Source organism: Argentina anserina, chromosome 7 (genome assembly GCF_933775445.1).
Source record: "Argentina anserina chromosome 7, drPotAnse1.1, whole genome shotgun sequence".
In the NCBI taxonomy this organism is placed as follows: Eukaryota; Viridiplantae; Streptophyta; class Magnoliopsida; order Rosales; family Rosaceae; genus Argentina; species Argentina anserina.
Window position 1 is genome coordinate 15,497,933 of NC_065878.1, and position 23,030 is coordinate 15,520,962.

The 23,030-nt window shown below is 36.6% G+C and overlaps 1 protein-coding gene across 1 annotated transcript; it reads right to left on the reverse strand.

Annotated features, from left to right (window-relative positions):
• Positions 1–2,030: 2,030 nt before the first annotated feature.
• LOC126802268 (MYB-like transcription factor ETC3) lies at positions 2,031–4,044 on the reverse strand. The gene is made up of 3 exons (XM_050529875.1): positions 3,698–4,044; positions 3,146–3,233; positions 2,031–2,320 (listed from the first exon to the last, which is right to left on the reverse strand). The coding sequence occupies exons 1-3, from the start codon at positions 3,753–3,755 to the stop codon at positions 2,131–2,133; spliced, it is 336 nt and encodes a 111-aa protein (XP_050385832.1). The 5' UTR covers positions 3,756–4,044; the 3' UTR covers positions 2,031–2,130.
• Positions 4,045–23,030: the final 18,986 nt, after the last annotated feature.

Genomic DNA, 23,030 nt, shown 5'->3' on the forward strand with positions numbered 1-23,030 from the left:
AGCTAAGCAGCCTAAGCTTGCTATTGTGTCTCAGTTGGATGACTTATCCTTAGGGGAGAGTCCTGTAATTAATCAGGATGTCCTATACAAAAATATTTGTTTTGCTTCTAATGTAACCCGGAGTATATTTACTATGTCCCATTGTCGATATAGTATTGTTCATTTTCATTAATAATAATTTGAGATAGGGCTTTGCCCATACAAAAAAGGCCCAATGCTGATTAATTACACAAAACAAAATAATATGGGGGTTGGCCGATTGGGCTTGTTACTGTCCCGGCTAGAAGTCCACAGCTTATTCTTGGGGCCCCTAAATCAAAGACCAAAGAAAAGAACAGTTTTTTCAGAAAGTTCTCTCATCCCTTTGTCGCAGACATAAAATTATATATATGTTTTCATTAACAAAGCAAGACCCAAAAGAAGGCCAGAAGCAAAATGAGGACCAGAACTTACTAGTTTCAACTGAAAGGGAAAGTTATACTTCCTCAGTCCTCCTAATTCAAGTACGAATAAGGAAACACTTCTGTAGTCAACCCTAAAAGAGGAAAATGGCCTAAAGTTTCATGTCATATTCATAATCTATTTCCTCACAAAATTCTCAGCATTTACAGTGAGTCACCGGTTTTGTATTATTTTTCAAAGAAAACATTAATTTGGTTTTGCAGCTCGATCACTTACTACGTACGCTAGCTAGCAATGATAACAACACCCGAAATTAATGAATTTCGATCAAACATAACCGTTTAGTACGTTACTACGTACCCCATTCCATGGAACACTCGAAGTACTCCCGCCATGTGTTGCCCAACCATTCCATAACCATTGCCAGCAAAGCACGTAGAATTGTAGAAATTTTTATCTCAACTCGATTTCCAGATAAGAGTAGCAGGACATGAAATAGGAGAACGCATGGTAGATGGGATGGTGTTTTCGTTGTCAAATAGGGTGTTGTGCATATGGTGAGTGGTCAGAGAGTTAGGGGAGAGCAGTACTGTCTCAGTTTCTTGAGATCCCAAAGAGCTTACAGGCACTAGCTTTGCTTTGCCTTCAATTTGGGATTAATTACCGGTGGATAGTCCAGGCTAGGATAACAGCTTTAGCCTGAGAGTTCATGCATGCATGTCGACCTTATTTTGCTCATGCATGGCCAGCGGGTCACCTTCGTACCCTAAAGAGGTCAGCTCGCTATAGACGCCAGAAAAGCCGATTACCTGAAGATAATGAGGTCCCCATGAACGTTGAGTCAAAAATATTCAAATTTGCCTTGTTCATCATGTTGTGTCTTTATCAGTGTATGGATATAAATTACAAACCGTACTATCGAAATGTAATTTTCTCTCTAACTTCAAGAATGTAAAGTTTGCAATCACTCAAAACACTAAAAGTTTTGTGCATGAGTAAGTTGCTTGGATATTCACAAGATAATTTTAAGACGAAATACTGGTAATTTTAAGAAGAAAAAAAAAACGTGCCATGGGCCGCATGGCATGGCTTCTGCAAGGTTTGAGTTGATTGAGATTAATCCCGGTTAACATTTATTAACTCATTTTAGCAAACTGGAAGGGGTATTATCTTGACCCTTTCAAAAGCTGATAAAGTATTTGATTCAAAAATAGGGTGAACGGTTCCCTCTGGTCTCTAGAATTTGAAATTAATGGATATTTTGGGTCTGCGGGGATGGAAGAGGGTGGTGGTTGAAGATGTTAAACTTCATGCAAGAATGATCATGAGATCTATGAACCCAATTAATGGGAAGCTGGGAATAGATGGAGGATAGAGACCAATCAACTGCTATAGATATCGGAGACGGGCAATATTGGCAAATCCATAAATGTCAAGTACATTGGGAGATCTACCTTCAAAATCTTTCCCTCCTTCGAATCATTTTCCAATGCTGTTGTATGTGTCACGTGGGTTAGTGTGTCAGAGAGACAAAGAAAAACAGAGAGAGATAGGTAATAAATCTCAACAAATTAACCAGAGAGGTAAGTCACAACTACCTTACCTTGTGAACACACATAGGATGGTGGTCAAAAAGGAAAAGATACATGAATTTCAAATTAAATTTCTTTGAACTGGTTCTAAGTCCTACTGTTTAATACATTAGAAAATGATGATCATAGATCAGAATCAGAAATTGTATCTCCTACTATTCCTGGTAGACTTATTCTTGTTATTAATACTACAAAGCTGCTGGGGTTGCTGGTACTTCTCCTGCTCTGTTCGTCTGCTCGCAAATACTTCTCCATGTCTCATTAACCAGAACCTCTCTATTTCTTCTGCTTTCCGGCCCGGAAGCCTCCCGGCTATTAGTCCCCACCTGCGCCATACACACGTACTTCAATTAGAAACCACTCGACAATGTAACTGATTAATCACTTCATTAAGTTTAACGAACTGATCAACTGAGACCAAACTGCATTGTTTTCATAAGCTGCCTATATTGCACTCGCGTAAAGTTCCCCAAATAATCACCAAATGAATTAGTCTCATTTTAGCACAAAAGATTTGTTCCCAAATCATGTTCACGTATTAACATCAATTCTAAAAGAAAAATGGCGTTATGAGTAGAAGAAAGAAGATGACTTTGGTGGTACTCCATAATAATAATAGTTTGGTCACTTTGGTGGTGGATGTCTATCCATCAGAAGACAATGTCAGCGTGAGTCATAGAATGTAATTTATGGATGTATCATGTAATTAGTACTTATTTATTCTGTATATGGTAGTACGAAGTACATATAGTTATAGTACAATATATTTTCTATATATAACCTACAATATGAGATGAATAGATATCAGAATCAAATACTAACATTATGTGAAGAAAACATCAACATCGTATATTTAGAGAGAATAGTGCTGCTAAAGGGAAAAACATAATAGGTATGGTTATGTAGCAATAGTGTCACATTAATGAAACTAGCAAATCGTGGATTCAATTGTAACGCGATCATGTATAATCACATCACATCAGTACTAAGAGAGTGAGTACGACATTTGTTCTTATCCATAGTTTAAAGGGGGGCATATTTTTTAATGAAGTACAAGAGATTAAATCGGAAACATATACAAGGACTGATAAGGGGGGCATGCAGTAATTACTTGCAAGTGAGAAGTTTAATCTGACATTGTTAAGTTGTACCTGTCTCCGACGAGCTTGTACATTCTACAAATGAGATCTTCTTCTTGTTCCGTCATGCGTATGAACTCCCACTCGATGCTGCTTACCTCTGCCAGAATGATATTACATGCAAACACAGAGAAACAGAGTTAGACAGGCAGAACAAAAGAGGTATTTTTATAGATAGATCATATTAAATTATTGACAGTAAATATTGATCAATAAAAAGAACTGAAACCAGATGGACCAGCAATGGTGTAGCATGTGATTCTAAATTATAATATGTAGAAAATGAAGGAAAGATTCAAAGACAGCAAATTTAGAAAGGTACCTGTCCCCAGAAAACACTCGAGAAAGAAAACCCCATTACATATAAAGTAAACAGAGAACAACTCATTACAGAGCAAGCAGAAGTAACAAGAACCCAGTAAAGTTTAAGCAAAAAGAAGAAGAACCCAGAGCAACCAAAAAAAGAAAAAGAAGAAGAACCCATTAAAGGCTAAGCAAAATGAAGAAGATAGAGAACAAATGAGAACACAGAAGAAGGGAGAAAGTAGTGATGGAATAACTTGCCTTCAGAGAAGGAACTGCTGCTAGTCTTGGCTTGTTTTCTGCGGCGTTTGACGTCCATAGCTGGAAGCTTTAATTTTATCCACAAAGGACTTTCGCAGCACAGTTGGTCAAATTTGAGAATGAACAGAGGGAGAGATGAGAGAGAGAGAGAGCGAGAGAGAGAGAGAGAGAGAGAGAGAGAGAGAGGGAGGGAGGGAGAGGAACCCAAGTAGAATTTTTGAAGAGGGATAAGATTAACAAGGGAAGATTGGTGATTTAAATAGTTTCCCTAGAGGAATATGTTTTCCTAGAGAGAAAAAAACAGGGTTGGTTTAAATGGTACCTCTCTCATTGAGAGAAGAGCTTGCTCTCATCCTAAGGAGGCAAAAGCAGGGAGAGCCGGAGAGGGAGAGCAATGGAGGAAGAAATATGGAATGGCAGGTCCTACCAAACAAACAAAATAAAATCTTGTTGACTTGTAGTTGTCTCTCTTAGTCCATGTATAAATTTGTTTACAAGGTCAATGGGTTGTTGAAGCCACTCATGCATAGTTCTGCTCCAAAATGGTCATTTATGTATCCTACTGTTGATGTGTCCATTTGCCCAGGATGAGGTGGCAAACACCCAAGCTCCCAAGCCAAGTCCTAGGATGAGTGACAAGATAATAGGGAATATAAATTACAATTATAGGAATTAAATAGGGGGGATGTTTATGCTCCAGGTAGTACTTAAGGAGATCATTAAGTAATAATTAATTTCATGTTTGTTTAGATAGCTAGTTAATAAATTTAGGGACTAGGATTAAAGAGAAGAGGACCTGCCATATTGACAGAGACACATAAATACCAATCAGGTAAAAGAAGACTGCTAGAAGTCTCTACAAGTCTTTAATGTTTTTGAACAATCCAATTGCCCTAAATTCCGATCAGGTAAGAACATAGCCAACTAGTTTAATCGAACTCTACTTCTCAAGAGTTTATTCTATATTTTCTGGGTCCAAAACAAAGATTCCCTTTGTCACACCCATGTCTTTGCAAAAATGGCATCCTGAATTCCACATGTTGTATTGTCAATCTGTTATCCAATGCCCGAATAGCAAGAGGTTTTTTTTTGATACACCGAATAGCAAGAGGTTGTTGGGCTACTTTTATAGTTACAAGTAACAACATTCTTTTCATCTTTTAATCATAAGTTCTCAAAAAGTGCTCAAACTTGGTACATTTATTTTCTTTGAATGTTTAGCATAGTATTATAGTAAGAAAATTACACTGTGCCATTTAGAGCAACTCGAACAACTATTTATTTTGAATTTAATCCATGAGTTGCAGGCTTCCAACACAGAACCTTTGTCGACACTCAAACCAAATAAAAATAGCAAACAAACCAAAACCAGGAATTGCAAATTAGCAAGGATAGATCTTGAAGTAAGAACATGTCGACTTTTCGATCAATCAAAGCTTATTTTTTTGCGCCTCTAATTTCTTACAACTCGAAAGAAATTCATAATTAGTGAAACCTAACACGAGTTACACGACTGAACACCAAAACTAATGACCAAAAAAAACCCTAAACAAATAACTACAGGAAGAGAGCCACACAAGATGGCGGGATCCCTATGTAGGGTGGCGGAAGTTAAAAACTTAAAACTTCCGGCAAGAAAGAAGTGATTACCACCATGCCATTGCCACTGAAGCAACCTAGCACCCACCAATCACCCACCAATTCCGATCAACTTTGCTCAACTTTTTACATCAAAAGTTGTTGTACTTTATATAATTCCCTGCCTGTATCAATCACCTTTTCAGTTTCCAGCTACCACTTAACGACATTGAGTATGGGATGAAGCATAAAATTACAATAGAGATCACGAAAACGAAACACTTTCTGCAGTTTAACAAGTTAAAGACCAGAAAAAAATCGTTTCTTCCTGTTTGTTCTCTTTGGATCAATTTCATGCTTTAATCGTAGATAAGTAATGTACTTAACGAGATTTGATTCGAATTGCTAATCATATAAGTCCAAGAGAAAAACTGAAAGGGTAATCCAATATCCAAATCTAAGGCGTTTTATCTAATTAAAAGTTGAAATTTGTCGACCATTCATGACTTAGTTCGAACAGCTTTTATAGGTTGAGCCCTAGATAAGATTCTTGCATGGATGAATGTTTGGTAGGACAATTAGAAAGGTCAAATTAAAAGGAGAGAACAGCCAAATTAACTTTAAGATCATGTCTTATTCTTTTGATTTTATTCTGGATCTTTGCGAGAACAAGGACATGGATTCAAAAATCTTGATTTGCAGTTTGCCTCAAACAAAGCTCACTATAATTCACATTTGGCAGCTTCTGTACAGGCTACTAGCTTTACATGAATTACTTGAAGTAGGATGCTGTCCACATTTTCAAGTCCTCAGATCTCTGGCCCGGTAGCTAAAGGTGGCTATCCGACGCCGACACAATTTTTCATCTTAATATCAATATTAGTATATCAATTGAAAACTCCGGAAGCAAAAAATTAATTGAAAACAGGAAATGACAAGCACAAGAGGACATTAGATGGGAGGGATTGGGAGCTTAATTGGTGGTTCGTCTTCCTTTGGGTGTCCATAAAGGATCCGACCACAAATAGCTTTGATCGAACAAATTTGACCATCTTGTGGAGGTGCGAGATGAATTACTTACAAAATTATCATGTACATCCTGTGGAGGTGCAAGATCAATATGTATAATTATCTCAGACATTAACCGCATCACGGAAGACGTGTTGGAATCTTATGAAATCAAACTGAGAAACCGCATGGTGAATATCTTAACTAGCAAACGAATTATGAAATTATAATCTTGATAAGTTATATAATGGGAGTGTTATATCATGTACAATAGTTTTTTTATTATGGATAGTATTATAATTATATCTTCACACGTAATATTTTCATTCGTGATGAGTGTACATGCATATTCCTTCTTATGGTTTACTCGTGCTACTATTTTAAGTCTTTTTTTTTTTTACAAATAAATGGCGGTCGTATGAGTTTTCATTATGGAATAAGATTTTAGAGCCTTTTTAGAAAACAAGACTAACTTTTTAGGTATTTTAAATAGAGAACATATATAATTTTTTATAAAAAAATAGTGGTTGCATCAGACTCTATATTATAACTTTATTTTAACTTTGAGTTATCTCACTTGAAAATTTTGTCAAATAAGATAGCTCAAAATTAAAACATTTAAATTTAAAACATTCATTATAGGAAATTATATATAATTTATAAATTATTTTGGAGAGAACTGATGTAAGTGTATTCTTCAAATAAAGCTAAAATAGAGAGAACTGATGTAACTGTATTCTTAAATTGGCTAGCAAGTTATCTTGGAAAGTTAACTAAAATACGACTAACATTGCTAATTATGCATTTATTATTTTGGAGAACCACCTCTATTCTACTTGACTTCCGTCTGGAGTAGAGAAGATTGTTTGATGATCGCTGGAGGGACTGAGATTGATGGTTGGAGTGTCGATGGAGAGTAGATGGCTTTATAGTTGGCGATCTCGATGGAATCTGGGGTGTTTGAATCCGATATAGGTCGGGTTCTTGGATCTAAGATGATATCGTCGCCGATGGCTGGGTTGATAGAGATGAGGAAGGTGGATCGACTTGGAGGAGTTGGTGCTCGTTCTGTGGCAAAAGATTTGATGATGGTGTTGGTTGCTCCGATGGCAGCTAAACCATAGATACAATTGATCCAAGCTCCGGCGCATCAAGTGGTGGAGGAACAACAAGTACCAATCTTAGGGTTTGTCTTGTTTTGGTTGATTGGGCTTTGGGTCTCGGTCAACTTTTTTATTTTTGTGGTGTGGTTTTAGGAATTAGTTTGAGTCTGTCACAGTATTTAGGAAATTTAGTTGCAACCATTTATCTTCTTAAGTCTTGTTAAACACTGAAATATTAACACTATAAACGGTAATTAAAAGGTAAGTGTACTTTTGGTTTTGTTTGGTTAATTTTTTAAAAGGTAATATGAAATAGCTCTTATTATTGACCCTTATAATTGGATTATCTTTTTATACTGCTTCATGAATAAAATCATTCTTGACTTAAGACTTAAAAAAAATGCATTTATTATTTTTGAAGGCTTTTAGATGTCGTGGTCTTATAGGATATATGAGGTACATAGGATCCCAGGTGTCAGCATTGGAGTGTCGCTTTTATGTTAAGTAATCTGCTAACCACATTGTAGTGGAAATTTTCTTAATTTGCAGTGTATAATGGCTTGAGGAGTCAGAAGTCAGAACGATCATTGGTTCGATACTTTGTCTCCATGAGATTTCTCAGCCTTAGCCCTACAGAGTAAACTTAATTCATCCTTTGTAGCTTCCCTGCTTCTTTAGAGACTTTCAAGTTTCAATGGCTTCACTACAATGGCTTTATTTATTTATTTATTTTTGAATAAATGGCTTCACTTTCTTTTAAATCAGCTAGATTTTCAGAAGAGGTCCAGGCGAGCTTCTAGGTGGGTTGATCAGGAGCTAGGCAGACATTTAGGCGGCATAGGCGGAAGCTAGTCGGACTCTTAGGCGGCAATGAGGCGAACGCAAGAAGAGCTAGGTGGCCAGGTGGGGTGACACAGTTCTGAAATTTCGAATGATAAAAATTCGAATTTGAAGTCATGAAACTCTAAAACAATCTCAAATATATTGAAATCATCTTATAATAACAGTGTATCAAAACTGAATCAACAACATGACGAATAATACAAAACCAATTGAATGTAAAATTCACCCAATCCTCACCACAAACAGAAGAAAGAAATCATTGACAATCTTCAAATAAAGCCCTCAAATTTTGCTAATTCACACATGTAGAATTATCCCCTACACCATCGAATAAGTGCACCATGATTGTAAATACAAACCCGGTAAGCTTTGCAGCTTGTATGAGTAAACCAATAGTATGACACACATCTTATACAAAAGAAAATACTAATGACATTTAAAGATAAATGTACTCGTAAAACACTTGACGACCCATATGGTTGTCCAATAACATCTGAAAATATAGGTACTATGAAACATTGGACAACCCATCTGTTTACCCAATTACATTTAAAATACGGGTACTCATGAGACCCAGGTACTCGTTTGTTACCCCTCATTCAGTACGCCGACAGATAATGGGAAATCCATATGTTACCCAATATCATACAAAAATATGGGTACTCATGAGACCCAGGCAACCCATCTGTTACCCCTCATGTAGTACACCGACAGACACTGGACAACCCATCTGGTTACCTAAAATCATGTAAACATGGGTACTCATGAGACCCAAGTACCCATCTGTTACCCCTCTTGCAATACACCGACACATTGGGCAGCTCATCTGTTACCCAATATCACTCAAAAATATGGGTACTCATGAGACGCAGGCAACCCATCTGTTACCTCTCATGCAATACACCGGTAGACAGACTAAAGCTCTAACTGAATCGTAAATGACACCCGGCCAAGGCTCGGTTCCGATTACTACCAACACGTCGAAGACAGAAAACGTTTTAACAAAACTCAATGTTAAAACCACGTACAATAAAATCGACACATGCTATTGTACTACAACCAAGCGACACTTGCACAACAATATGAATATAGTCACAACATTATAATCTCACATTTGAAATAAAACTGAAACATTATATAATATACCAACTCGTATATATGTATCGTATTTACCATTTTCGTACACATACACATCCCACTATATTATATAAATGTCACAGTTTACTATTTTTAATAATTCAAAAATATAAGTCACCGCCAATGGTAGACTTATCATAGTGAGATTTACTCACATTCACTATAATCCATAATCACTAAAACCTTTTTTAAATCATTTATTAAAATAGCGTTTCACTTACCCATAAACCGTAGACGATCAAGTTCACATAATTTAAACCAAAACATATTTTTAAAATAATTTTTATAACTAGTGATGCAACGACTATAGTAACAACTCAAACTAAATTCAATAATTATAACACTACTTCGATCATGATGATCATTGTGAGGTTTACTCACCTTATTTCCTGCGTGCAACTTCCACGACATCGAAAGTTTAGAAAACGATACGTAAAATATCAGGTGACGATTTAATTACATCTAAATGATGTTCATAAAACACTGTTAGCATAACAATGTTCGTGTTTTACTGTTCACATAATATTGTTCACGACACTGTTCACAGTTAGTATTCATACGCCGCCACCGTTTTCCGACCACCAGCAATGACCACAAAATTTCACCACCACATTCTAAATGACATTCCTAACAACTTCTAGTTCACCACAAAGTCTAATTCTGAGTCTAAACACTTCAATTTAACAAAAACTTAAAAGGGTCCCAATTTAAAACCTAGGATTCTTTTTTTCGATTCTCCAAGCACACAACGATTTGGGTTAAATCTTTTGGAGGGATTTGTAGTATGGAAGGAGACCCTCAAAATGGGAAAAGGATCTCACATATTGGTGGCCGGAGGAGGGAAATCCGGCGAGTTGAAGTTCGGCGAAATATGCATTTTCGGGGGAACTTCTGGGCTTCACTGCTCCCAAACGGCGGTGAGATGGCGGGTGGCGCTGCCACCAATCGACATGGGAGCAGCAACCTTTCAAACATGACTGGTGCGCCACTTTATGGTGGCCGGACGGCGGAGATCCGGCGGCTCAAAGTCGGCCGCTCGGGGAGAGAAAAATCTGCAATTTTCGGGGTGAACAATACCCATAAACAATACCCAATTTTCTGATTTTCTCCCCATTTTTCTCTTTAATTCCCCTATTTATACTATTTTCCAAAAATGTCCAAATACTTTTTGATTCATAACTTCTTCATACGAACTCCGATTTAGGCGTGCTACGTGTCTACGAATTCGTATTGACGAACTCTACGACTTCCATGAATGAAGTTTTCTGAGATTCCTACCGGATAAGAAATCAACTCTTGACCCGTCACGGTAACATTTCCGTGTATAAATCGATCGAACACTTTCGTTTTCTCCCTCGTACTATATAATCGGATCACCACCAATTTAAATATCTCCAAACAATAATTAGTAAATAATTATAAATTTCCGGGATATTAAATGAGGACTTACATTACGTATAAATTTTCAAATATGGTTTGGTGGGTGTAACTGCTTAAGCTCCATCTTCAATTGTAGTTGAAGAAGATTGGGCATATATAGGAGTGCTCTTTGTTGGGTCATTTGGGTGTTTCACGATCGGCAATGCTAGCATTGGCTCTGGTAGAGCAGGTATGGTATTTGACTACATTGAAGGCCGAGGCTGAGATGGATTATGTATGGGAGCTGAATTGTACACTCCTCATTTTACAATCACACTTCATGTAATCAAATATCGTACCTATTCTACCCACTCACACTCCGGGTACGGTAAGACAATGTTGTGGTGTTAGTTCTCTATGTTTGGTTTCCTTCACCCCATTCGAGTCCAATCAATGAAGATACTTAATTAAAGAGTGTGTGTGGTACCTATATGTATGACGAATGCGAAATGTTATTACGGTAAGAGGCTTTGAGCAAATCAAGCATATATATGCATACAAGTTCTGAACTGATCGATGCAGAAGCAGATAAGATCGAGATCAGCAAGTAGCCACGTAGTACGTCCTTCGAGTCTTTGAATTGACTTTGATCGAGTGTGTGTAAACAGAAGGGTGGATGCAGACGAGGATACGAAAGATCACAGAAGTACAGTGCTACTGCAAATCATGATTATGATATATGCTCGTTCTGTTTCTGCAAATCATGTAGATCTGTAATTTCTGATAATTGATATGCACTCGTTTGGATTCTAAAAGACGAGTCTTTCTCATTATTTTCTCACAGCGCGCGCGCCATAGTACGTACACAAGATGCTTAAGATGCTGACAATAATATTAATATGTGATATGATATTAATGTAGATGATGATGATTCTGCAACAACATGGAATCATAAGACATATAACATGCAAGTTAGAAATCACTAGGGCTGTTAATCGGTTCCGGTTCCTGAAGGAACCGTTGGAACCGAACCGTTTAACAGCAGTTCGGTTCGGTTCCTAGAAAAAAAATGAAGTTAAACAGTAGAACCGAACCGTTTTTAAAACAATTCGGTTCGGTTCGGTTCCTAGAAAAAAATGTATAGGAACCGTTTGGAACCGTTTTCGGACCGAAATCGTTTGCAAAAGAGAGAAATTGCTTTAAACTAAAGTACTAGTCATATTTCATTTGGTGGAGGACATAGACTATTCCCTGATTTGGAATTATCTTGTCTCGAATTATCAATCTTCCATCATTTCTTGTCACCAAATATAAGTATGATATGCTCAAACTAACATCATTCTTGAATTTAAGACAATTTTTTTTGGAACCGTTTGGAACCGTTTTGGAACCGGAACCGCCATGGAACCGTTAGGAACCGAACCGTTCGGTTCCTATTCTGAAAAATACAAGAACCGAACCGTTTAAATAACACGGTTCGGTTTACGGTTCCACCTATTTTTAGCTATTTTGGAACCGTTTACAGCCCTAGAAATCACCGTCGATCTGACCATTAAATAAATGAACTAATCATATTCTACGTACTCTTTTAGTTTTGGTTTCCTTAATAAGTCTTGCGCCTGTTTTGTTTTACACTGTTAGGGGGCAACAGATCTAGTTATTAGTAAATCTACTTTCTATATACTATATAGTTAATTTCTAATTTCAGCATTTTTTAGCAATACAAAGCCAGGTGGCTTTGTTATCCAATAAACAGAACAGTCAAATTCTTAGGTTGATCTCCTTTCAAGTATCATTTACCGGTTACATGCAACATCTCATTGTCATACATAAGATGCTAATTGGATGTTGTTTGTGAACCAATATTTTTGCAGATCGAAGCTGCATAAAGAGGTAGAGACCGTAGAGACACATGTTTGAAGATTATATAGCAATTGTTCTCTTAATGATCGATAAGGAGTGGTTGGACCGTTGGAAATGGTAGTTATGTGGCATGGGTCTGTGCTCGCGCGCGCCACACACACAGAAATATATTACTACCAGAAAGATACCAAGAACGAATAAAGGATACATACAAGCATCGATATCAAGGTAAACAAAAGCTATCTAATCAAGTGATGTTCTATCTCGATACCGCAGTAATTCTCATAGATTTTGGTTTTGCAACTCAGCAATATATTTTGGTTGACGCATATTTTTTGAAACAAAACCTGAGAGTATCTGAAATGGATACACTGATTTAATTTGGGACCTCTTTTAGGGATCTTAACTACAGAGAATTGATTAGTGCGTACGTAGTACTTTTCACTATGGAAAATATATATCAAGTTTAGATCAAGATCAAGACTAGCTAGCCTGTTGGATCGTTGGAGCATATGTAAACAAGTCCTACCGGTACTTTGTAAGTAGATGAAAGCAGAAACATCGTCGAGGATCACCTCGATAATACTGTGAAAGTTGATCGGGTACTTTGTAATTAAGTCGATGAAAGCAGAAACATCGTCGACAATACAGCCAAGTATGGATCGGGCAAAGATTTTGACAACACTAGACGATAATGAACCACAGGACCACAAGCTAGCAAGTTGCTTATATATATGGATATATACGATATATACAATCAACCTGATCGAACACCTCAGTGTAGTGAAAGCGAAAGCTAACTATCCTTCCCACCAAATAGTTCTCACCTAAGAGTTTCTGCAGTGTTAGCGACTGTTCAAAACTTAGAACAGCTTAAATACCCGGCTCCGCCCAAGCACTAGTTTTGTCCATTTCTCTCATTCCATACATACGTTCAGAGTAATCAAAATCAGCTAGAGCTCCAATCACTAGTGCTGTAGTGCATGATGAGCAACATGACTAACCAAGTGTCATACTCTGGAAAATAATTGTTATGACTTATGCTCACTATTTCAGTGATCATTGTGAATTTGTGAGCAACGGCGCGCTAAACTACCTCACTGGCCCTTTTATGAAATATTTCCCGTGCATTTCCTACGTACGTACGCATTGATATAAGTCAATTGTCACTATACCTCTGTGATTGTGCTTGACATTCTCAATATCAAATGATTGATAAAGGAACTATAATATAACTGCATGTTTCTCCCATAATAGCTAAATAGCAACACTGTTAGATATATACACTAGCTATTTTGCATGTTCAACATGACAGAAGAACATGCATGCAGGAAGAAAGAAAGAGCAGTTGAACCATTTCCAATTTGAAATTTTCCTTCTTGCATGTTTTCTTGTTTTTGAATCAAGTCGATCAACTCTAGATCTAGTACGTGAATTTCCCTGTGAGAAGAAAGTATTGCATGACACAATTGCAACCTTACAACTGGAAGTACCCATAGATCTAGCTTATTGGGTCATTTGTATACATCTGTTGCATCTTCAGTCAATTACGACGTCATCCGTTCATTTCGGAGGAAATGTATGTCTAACGTACAAAACTGAGACCACTAGTCCTCAATTAACAGTGTTCTTGTTCTTTGACATTACTCAAATTGGAAACAGTACGTACGTACCATACTAAATAATGGGGTACTTCCAGTCGGGTCATTTGTATACATACTGTTTGTGGTTATTGGGTCATTTGTACAGAAGTGGTTATATAAGTACGTACCGTTTGTATTACACACACACATATATGAATCCTAGCTAGATCTCGTCTCCACTCTCTGGAGTGTACGCATATATTAATCTATCTTCAAACTCTATATTTGAGCCCAATTTAACTAAATGTTAAATTCTAAGCGATTTTAACCTAAAGGCCAATATTTGCAGCCCAAACTATTATTTATTATTTTTATTTTACAGGATCTACGGAATCATATTTGCAAAAAGAAGTTGTTCGCCAGGTTATAAGCTGTCAAAGTCGGCAAAGAAGTGAGAATCCTTGTTATAATCCTAATCAAACTCTATGAAAGAAAATCTATAATCCTTGAGGACGAAGGAATCACTGAAACCTTATTCTAACCACTATATAAAAGGGTGAAGAGCACATAAGAATACACAACTCTCAACATACAAATCAACACATCTGCTAAACAAGACCCATCAGGCAAACATATTCAAGTCCTCGAGGCAAACTAGCAAACAACTACCAAACTGTTAAAGACCTTACGTCCTTAGCAACCCAGATTTACCTATTAAAACTCTGCTTACTTAGACCGTAGTGATTAAGTATCGATAGCGACTCGTATTGAGATGCGAAAGAAGGCTTTGATAGACAATGTAACCTACACGTCGGATCAAGCAAAATTACAATTCTCACCCTCGTCACATTTGCCGACATTAGAAGTTAAGACAACGCAATCACATTCAACATATTCTCGTACACAAGTATTGATACGCCTACGCACACACCACGCTCGAATTGGGAACGTTTTGACAACCCAAATCCACTTGCAGTGCAAACACCCTAGATTTAGTACTACTGTATTCTAAGCAACAAAGATTTTTTTTTTAAAGGAGCAACAAAGTAAATTAACAACGAGTTGATTTATATGTTAAAACAGATTGTCTCTATCTCGTGGTCCTCTAAAAATTGTCATATAAGTGCATGTACGCATAGATATCGATAGAATCCACTCAATCTAAACCATGTTCCACTATAAATGTACAACGTAACAATGATGTTTCTCAATTAAATATATGAATTATACTAGCTTTAATTGGTGTGCTACTCCTTTTTGATCGATCGCCGTCGGCATAGCTAATTTACCTCAATCTTATGGTTACAAACCAGCTTGGATGATCGATTGAAAACTATAATCATCGAGAGTGCAAAGTAAAAAAATAGTGAGAGTATTTACTATTTAGCTATTATGAAGTACCATTTTCATGATATCGTACGCTCAAGTTTATTTTGTACCTAAGCACGTAATATTATGACCTGTACTCTTGAAATATTGTTCAAATTACTTTTGAAACCAATTCGATCACGTATATGATCTGGATGGAGTGAATATATACTTCTGCACAAATGTATTATAAATTTCGGAGGACCACAAGATACGTACAGAACTATACAAATGACCTAGTAAAGCGTAGTTATTTATATACCAAAGTGGTTATATAAGGACTGTTTGTATACATGAATCCTAGCTAGATCTCATGGCCACTTTTGAATGTACACATTTGACTTCATCTTCTTCCTGTCAGAATAAATTAAGTCCTATATCTTCAAACCCTAGATTTAGTAGTACTGTACTGTACTCTAACGACGAGTTGATTTATATCCAAGTGGGCATAGCAGAGATATATAATCCGGAAAATTCTAGTATATATCAATATATGCTATATAGGGGTGGCACTTAAGACCGAAAACCGAACCGAAAAAACCGGACCGAAACCGGAAAAAAAACTAAACCGAAATTTGAAAAACCAAACCGAACCGAATTAATCAGTTTGGTTTCCGATATGGGCACATAAGAAACTAAACCGAACCGAAAAACCGAACTATACATAAAATAATGTCGTTTTATGTTTATCTTACCGAATATTTGATTTGATTAATGTGATTTTAGGTTTATATCATATATAATTATATGTTTCTCTTTTCTAGTATTATATATGTATATATAATCATCTGTGTATATATATGTCTGCCCATATATGTATGTTTCAAAAAAGTTTGCTAAAACAAATACACACACACACACACACATATATATATATATATATTGCGAATGTGTAATTACTAAATCCGCCTCAATATGAAGCAACTATATGAAAGAAACTTCTCTGGATCGATCGACACCAGTCGATATGATCGATTTATATATTTAGTGACCATATAAAAATTTCATCCAATTCGGATCTCGTTTGACCGTCGGAATTTTCGGTAAATCGAAAGTACCACTAATGTGCCCTAAGGAATGACCTATTACAAATATGTGAACGCCGAAGCCATTTGCATATCTGAAATCACCTAGATTTTATCATCGATCATGCGTGGTCGCAACAAGGAAACTCATTTGGCAAAGCCCCGGTCAATTGGGTTTTATTATGTAAAAACACATCTTTTTTGGTTAACCGTTGTTACGAACGGTCAAACCACGTTCAAAATGGATGAAAAATTTACATGGTCCCTAAATATATATATCGATCATATCTATTGGTGTCGATCGACCATATTTCGAACTGGAGTTGTCGATCGCCGAAGTGTCCACTAATGTATCATAACATTTATATTAGGTTTATAATAAAACTATCACATTATGAAGCGACTATATGAAGGAAACTTCTCTGAATTGATCGACACCCTCAGATGTGATCAGTATATATATTTAGTGATCATTTTAAAATTTCTTCCAATTCAGACCTCGTTTGACCGTCAGAATTTCCGGTAAACCAAAAACAACACTAATGTGTCCTAAGGGGGGATCCATTACCAAGATGCGAATGAAGAAAGTTGTTTACATATTTAAAATCACATAATTTTTGTCATCGATCGTGCGTGGTCGCAACAAGGAAATCCATTTGGCAAAGCCCCGGTCAATGGGGTTTTATTATGTGAAAACGCTTTTTTTTGTTGACCGTTGGTACGGACGATCAAACCAAGTTCAAAATGGATGAAATTTTTACATAGTCCCTAAATATATATATCGATCACATATATTTGTGTCGATCGACCATATTTCGAACTGGAGTTGTCGATCGCCGAAGTGTCCACTAATATATCATAACCGTTATATTAGGCTTATAATAAAACTATCACATTATGAAGCGACTATATGAAGGAAACTTCTCGAAATTGATCAACACCGTCAGATGTGATCAGTATATGTATTTAGTGATCGTTTTAAAATTTCATCCAATTCGGATTTCGTTTGATTGTCAAAATTTCTGGTAAACCAAAAACAACACTAATATGCCCTAAGGGGGATCCATTACCAAGATGCGAATGAGGAAAGTTGTTTACATATTTAAAATCACATAATTTTTGTCATCGATCGTGCGTGGTCGCAACAAGGAAATCCATTTGGCAAAGCCCCGGTCAATGGGGTTTTATTATGTGAAAACGCTTTTTTTTGTTGACCGTTGGTACGGACGATCAAACCAAGTTCAAAATGGATGAAATTTTTACATAGTCCCTAAATATATATATCGATCACATATATTTGTGTCGATCGACCATATTTCGAACTGGAGTTGTCGATCGCCGAAGTGTCCACTAATGTATCATAACCGTTATATTAGGCTTATAATAAAACTATCACATTATGAAGCGACTATATGAAGGAAACTTCTCGAAATTGATCGACACCGTCAGATGTGATCAGTATATATATTTAGTGATCGTTTTAAAATTTCATCCAATTCGGACTTCGTTTGACCGTCAAAATTTCCGGTAAACCAAAAACAACACTAATATGCCCTAAGGGGGGGATCCATTACCAAGATGCGAATGAGGAAAGTTGTTTACATATTTGAAATCACATAATTTTTTTCATCAACCGTGCATGGTCGTAACAAGGAAACTCATTTAGCAAAACCCCGGTCAATGGGGTTTTATTATGTGAAAACGTTTATTTTTTGGTTGACCGTTGGTACGGACGGTCAAACCACATTCAAAATGAATGAAATTTTTACATGGTCCCTAAATATATATATCGATCACATTTATTTGTTTCGATCGACCAAATTTCAAACTGGAGTTGTTGATCGCTGAAGTATCCACTAATGTATCATAACCTTTATATTATGTTTATAATAAAACGATCACATTATGAAGTGACTATATGAAGGAAACTTCTCGGAATTGATCGACACCGTCAGATGTGATCAATATATATATTTAATGATTATTTTAAATTTTCATCCAATTCGGACTTCGTTTGACCGTCAAAATTTCCAGTAAACCAAATATGCCCTAAGGGGGGATCCATTACCAAGATGCGAATGTGGAAAGTTGTTTACATATTATAAATCACATAATTTTTGTCATTGATCGTGCGTGGTCGCAACAAGGAAACTCATTTGGCAAAGCCCCGGTCAATGAGGTTTTATTATGTAAAAACACTTCTTTTTTGGTTAACCGTTGGTACGGACGGTCAAACCACATTCAAAATGAATGAAATTTTTACATGGTCCCTAAATATATATCGATCACATTTATTGGTGTCGATCAACCATATTTCGAATTTGAGTTGTCGATCTCCGAAGTATCCACTATTGTATCATAACATTTATATTAGGTTTATAATAAAACTATCACATTATGAAGCGACTATATGAAGGAAACTTCTCGGAATTGATCGACACCATCAGATGTGATCAGTATATATATTTAGTGATTATTTTAAAATTTCATCCAATTCGGACTTCGTTTGACCGTCAAAATTTCCGGTAAACCAAAAACAACACTAATATGCCCTAAGGGGGGATCCATTACCAAGATGCGAATGAGGAAAGTTGTTTACATATTTGAAAAATCACATAATTTTTGTCATCGATCGTGCGTGGTTGTAACAAGGAAACTCATTTGGGAAAGCCCCGGTCAATGAGGTTTTATTATGTGAAAACGCCTCTTTTTTGGTTGACCGTTGGTACGGACGGTCAAACCATGTTCAAAATGGATGAAATTTTTACATGGTCTCTAAATATATATATCGATCACATCTATTGGTGTCGGTAGACAATATTTTGAAACTAGAATTTATTTGTGACTTTTTTTTAGAATGTTTTATAATAATTATTTTTTTATTTAAAACCCTTAAATTAAAGTATTATTTTTTTCCCTATACAAGCCCGCAAGGCCCATTGACGAGTCTTAGATTCAGTCCGGTTAAATTTTTTTTTTGAAAAAAAAAACCGAAAGAAACCGAACCGAACCGAACGGTTTGGTTTTCAGTTTGGCCTATCGGAAAACCGCAAACCGAACCGAACCGAAGTTCAATTTTAGTTCGGTTTCTGGTTTGAGCCTAAAACCGAACCATTTAAACCGAATTCCACCTCTAATGCTATACATTTCACATCTAACGTTTAATATTGTTTTGTGAGTGAGATCAGAAAAATAATATCCGTTGTTAACCGTTAGATGTGTGATGTATAACATACATTGATGTATAGTAGATTAACCCATATAATCCACTCAATCGATATTCAATTTTATGGTTTTAACCATGTCCACAGTCCACGTACTATACATTTATGTAACATCGATGTTTCTCATTTAAATTATATGTACTGTAGTTCTTCTAGTTGCTCTGCTAGCTACTCCTTTTTGATCGATCGCCGTCGATCGGCAGAGCTAATTTGACTAAAGATCGATCTTATGGTTCTACCAGCTGCTCGGATGATTGACAATTCAAATATTTTATGTGATTCTCTTTATTAAATTTCATGCACATGTATATATGTCTGCACGACTGCACATATATGTAACACAATTTTTAGAGGACCACAAGATATAGATCGACAATCTGCTTCAACATGTATATAAACGTAGAATTAATCTGGAAGCCCCGGCGATGCCAACTATTATTCTTCAAAGTTCAAAGGTAGATCAAGCTGACTATGCAGTCTCATCTAATAGTTTGTAGCTAGCTAGGTAGTGTATGTGTAGATTTAAACAAGGTCTCGATACCCATATATCGTTTTCAGTTACCCTATTTTCACAAGGTCTCTGTAAAGATTTAAACTGAGACATGTAATAAGAGTTGGTTAAAGCAGAATTTAACTACTGTTAAACATCATCTAGCTAGCCTCAGTCTGAACGCAAGCTAGGCGTCAAGGTGCCGGGTAATTTCTTTCTGGATAAAACTACCATATGATCAGCGAGACGTCTGCATGCCCATCCTCCAGAGTCGCCCTTCCAGCGAAAAGTTCTAAATGAGTTGTTATGTCATACTTAACACAATTGCAAGGCATGCAGAAAGCTCTAGGAAGGTTTAAGAATTTGGTGCCGAAATATACTAGAGCTTTCAACATGAACTTGTACAAGATTTCAAGGTGAGTTCGGAAGAAGTATGAAAATCAATCAGAGTATATGTGTCCGTATTACTTGAAGAGTGGATTATTATGTACTGGTCTACAAATGCATGCATAGCATTGCAGCACTTCATTCAAAGGTTTTGAAACACATTGGTTCATCTATATATCTACCTATATGATATGATTGAGGATCACGCATTTATTAGTTGGTGATATGAGTCATATCTGCCAGTAAGAACTGTAAAGTCCAGTATGGAGCGTATCGATCATCCATTTATTTCCCTTTGCGAGAGCAAATTTGGACGGATAATCTTGTGGAACAACTTTTACGTTGAGCACGTACAGGTCCACAAGCCAGAGTTTCTTTTGGCAAAGAGAAAGAAAGAAGACTAGCTAGCTTTCTCGTACCATACGTGGGAAGTAAGTAGTAGGTACCAGTTGTTCATTCCATCATCCATAGTTGATCCTATTCATAAAGGTTTTCATCGATCTATCCATAGAAAATAATATTACATGGTCCCCGAAATGAAGCATTAAGTTTCCAATCCGATCTGTTATACACATACAAGTCAGTTCCAGACATGCAAGGCAAATTTTCAATACTTAGTGATGTTTATGGTCAGAAGTGATGTTTATGGTCAGAAACTAGTTTAGACCCAAAAACTTCACCATAAGTCCCTTTTAGATGGGAATCTTTTCTGTCTGATTGAAATATTAGAATTTTTGTATGCTTATTTGTCCTTTTTCATAAATTTCTGTGTATGGTCCTTTTTCAAAATGTAATAGTCCCACCCACACACCTGCATACTCAGAGCAAAGCAGGGTTTCGATTCCATCCAATATATAGAAGAAAAAGAAGAAGAAAGCAAACAACTCTAATATCATATCGATTAAAGTGTCGAACACAATCAACACCTTTCTGGAATTAGTTAGAAAATTTTGGCATCCAAACCTCCTTAAGCCGGTGCACAAATAATATATAATGGATGCTTGGGCGATGAAGCGCCACCCTAGACAACCAGTAAGGAAAAGAAAAAACAGCAGAAGTATGCCGATTCAAAGGATAATATTACAAGTTCTCGAATTCAAAAGCATGAGTCATCAACTCCATAACATATTATCCTCACCATAAGTTGATCATAACAGAAAGACATCAGATATAGCTAGTAAATCAGTCCAGAAATCCCCACAGTTTGTCAATCAATGTTGTTCAACTAAGATTTTCAACAACGAACAGGGCAGTTCCAGTGCGGATGTTATAATCAGCTAGTGTATGTCCACCCTGTAGTTGCTTGCCATCAAGTAGATAACCCTCATCCTCCGAACGATGCCCTCTTTCTCATGGATTTTATCAATAACACCCCAAATAGTATCAGAACTCTGAAGTTCGTCAACAGTGGTCATCTTCCCACTAAGATGCATAACAAAAGATATACATTCCCTGAAGACGAAGCACAAGGTCGTTGTTAGACTCATTCTGGATGTTACACTGTAATCCCATCCTCCAGTTGCCTCCCAGCAAACATAAGACTCTTTGTACATTTGGTGGGACATCCTTTACTATCTTTTGGATTTTAGCCTTAAACATCTTGAACTGTATCAGATCGATCTCTTGACATAAAGAGTGATTAATTTTCCCCCATTCTGAGTTCGCACAACAATCTCCATTCCGAATACAAGATCTAAAGTACATCACTCACGGATATGATAATCTGCCAATGGCATGCCATCATCAAGCTGTCGTCCACCAAAGATAAGCAATTTTGGTTCCTAAATCCGTTGTTTTCCATCAAGCCAGATCTCATCATGAATCCTGGCTTTCACATCCTGTATAGAATCAGAGCTATCCACCCCAAGGCTTATGGTGTTGCCAGTCACAGTCCTATAGAAATTCTCCATACCAGCAAGCCTCCTTGTTAAGTAAAACAAATATGAAATGTCAAACGCAGAGTATATTCAGAGCCAAAATATAAAGCCGGAGGTACTTTTTAAATGGAGAACTTCAATGACAAGATTTTCAATAGGGAAAGCTTTCGGATGAGAAAAACAATGCAACATCAAGGTAGCACCTTTAAGACTAAGAAGATATGTGAGCTATTATACATCAAATAATCCATATATAGCTATTCTAGTATATAATTAAACGCACACCACATAATCCTGGTTCAAAATAACGAAGATACAATATTGAAACTATTGTTTAGTTGTACGGGATGGAAAGTTAACTGATAAAGATACACCAAGAAGCAAATTAGTATACCGATTACTGTAAGTCTGTAACTGTGAAAACCCAAATTCAGAATCCCATCCGTTCAATTCTTGCATTACTACTTTCTCTTTCTATGTGAAATACT

Coding starts and splice junctions, on each gene's coding strand:
- LOC126802268 (XM_050529875.1), bottom strand. CDS start 3,755: ATGGACGTCAAACGCCGCAGAAAACAAGCCAAGACTAGCAGCAGTTCC. Junction 3,234..3,697: donor CAGCAGTTCCTTCTCTGAAG/GCAAGTTATTCC, acceptor TCATTCTGGCAG/AGGTAAGCAGCATCGAGTGG. Junction 2,321..3,145: donor TACAAGCTCGTCGGAGACAG/GTACAACTTAAC, acceptor TGTATGGCGCAG/GTGGGGACTAATAGCCGGGA.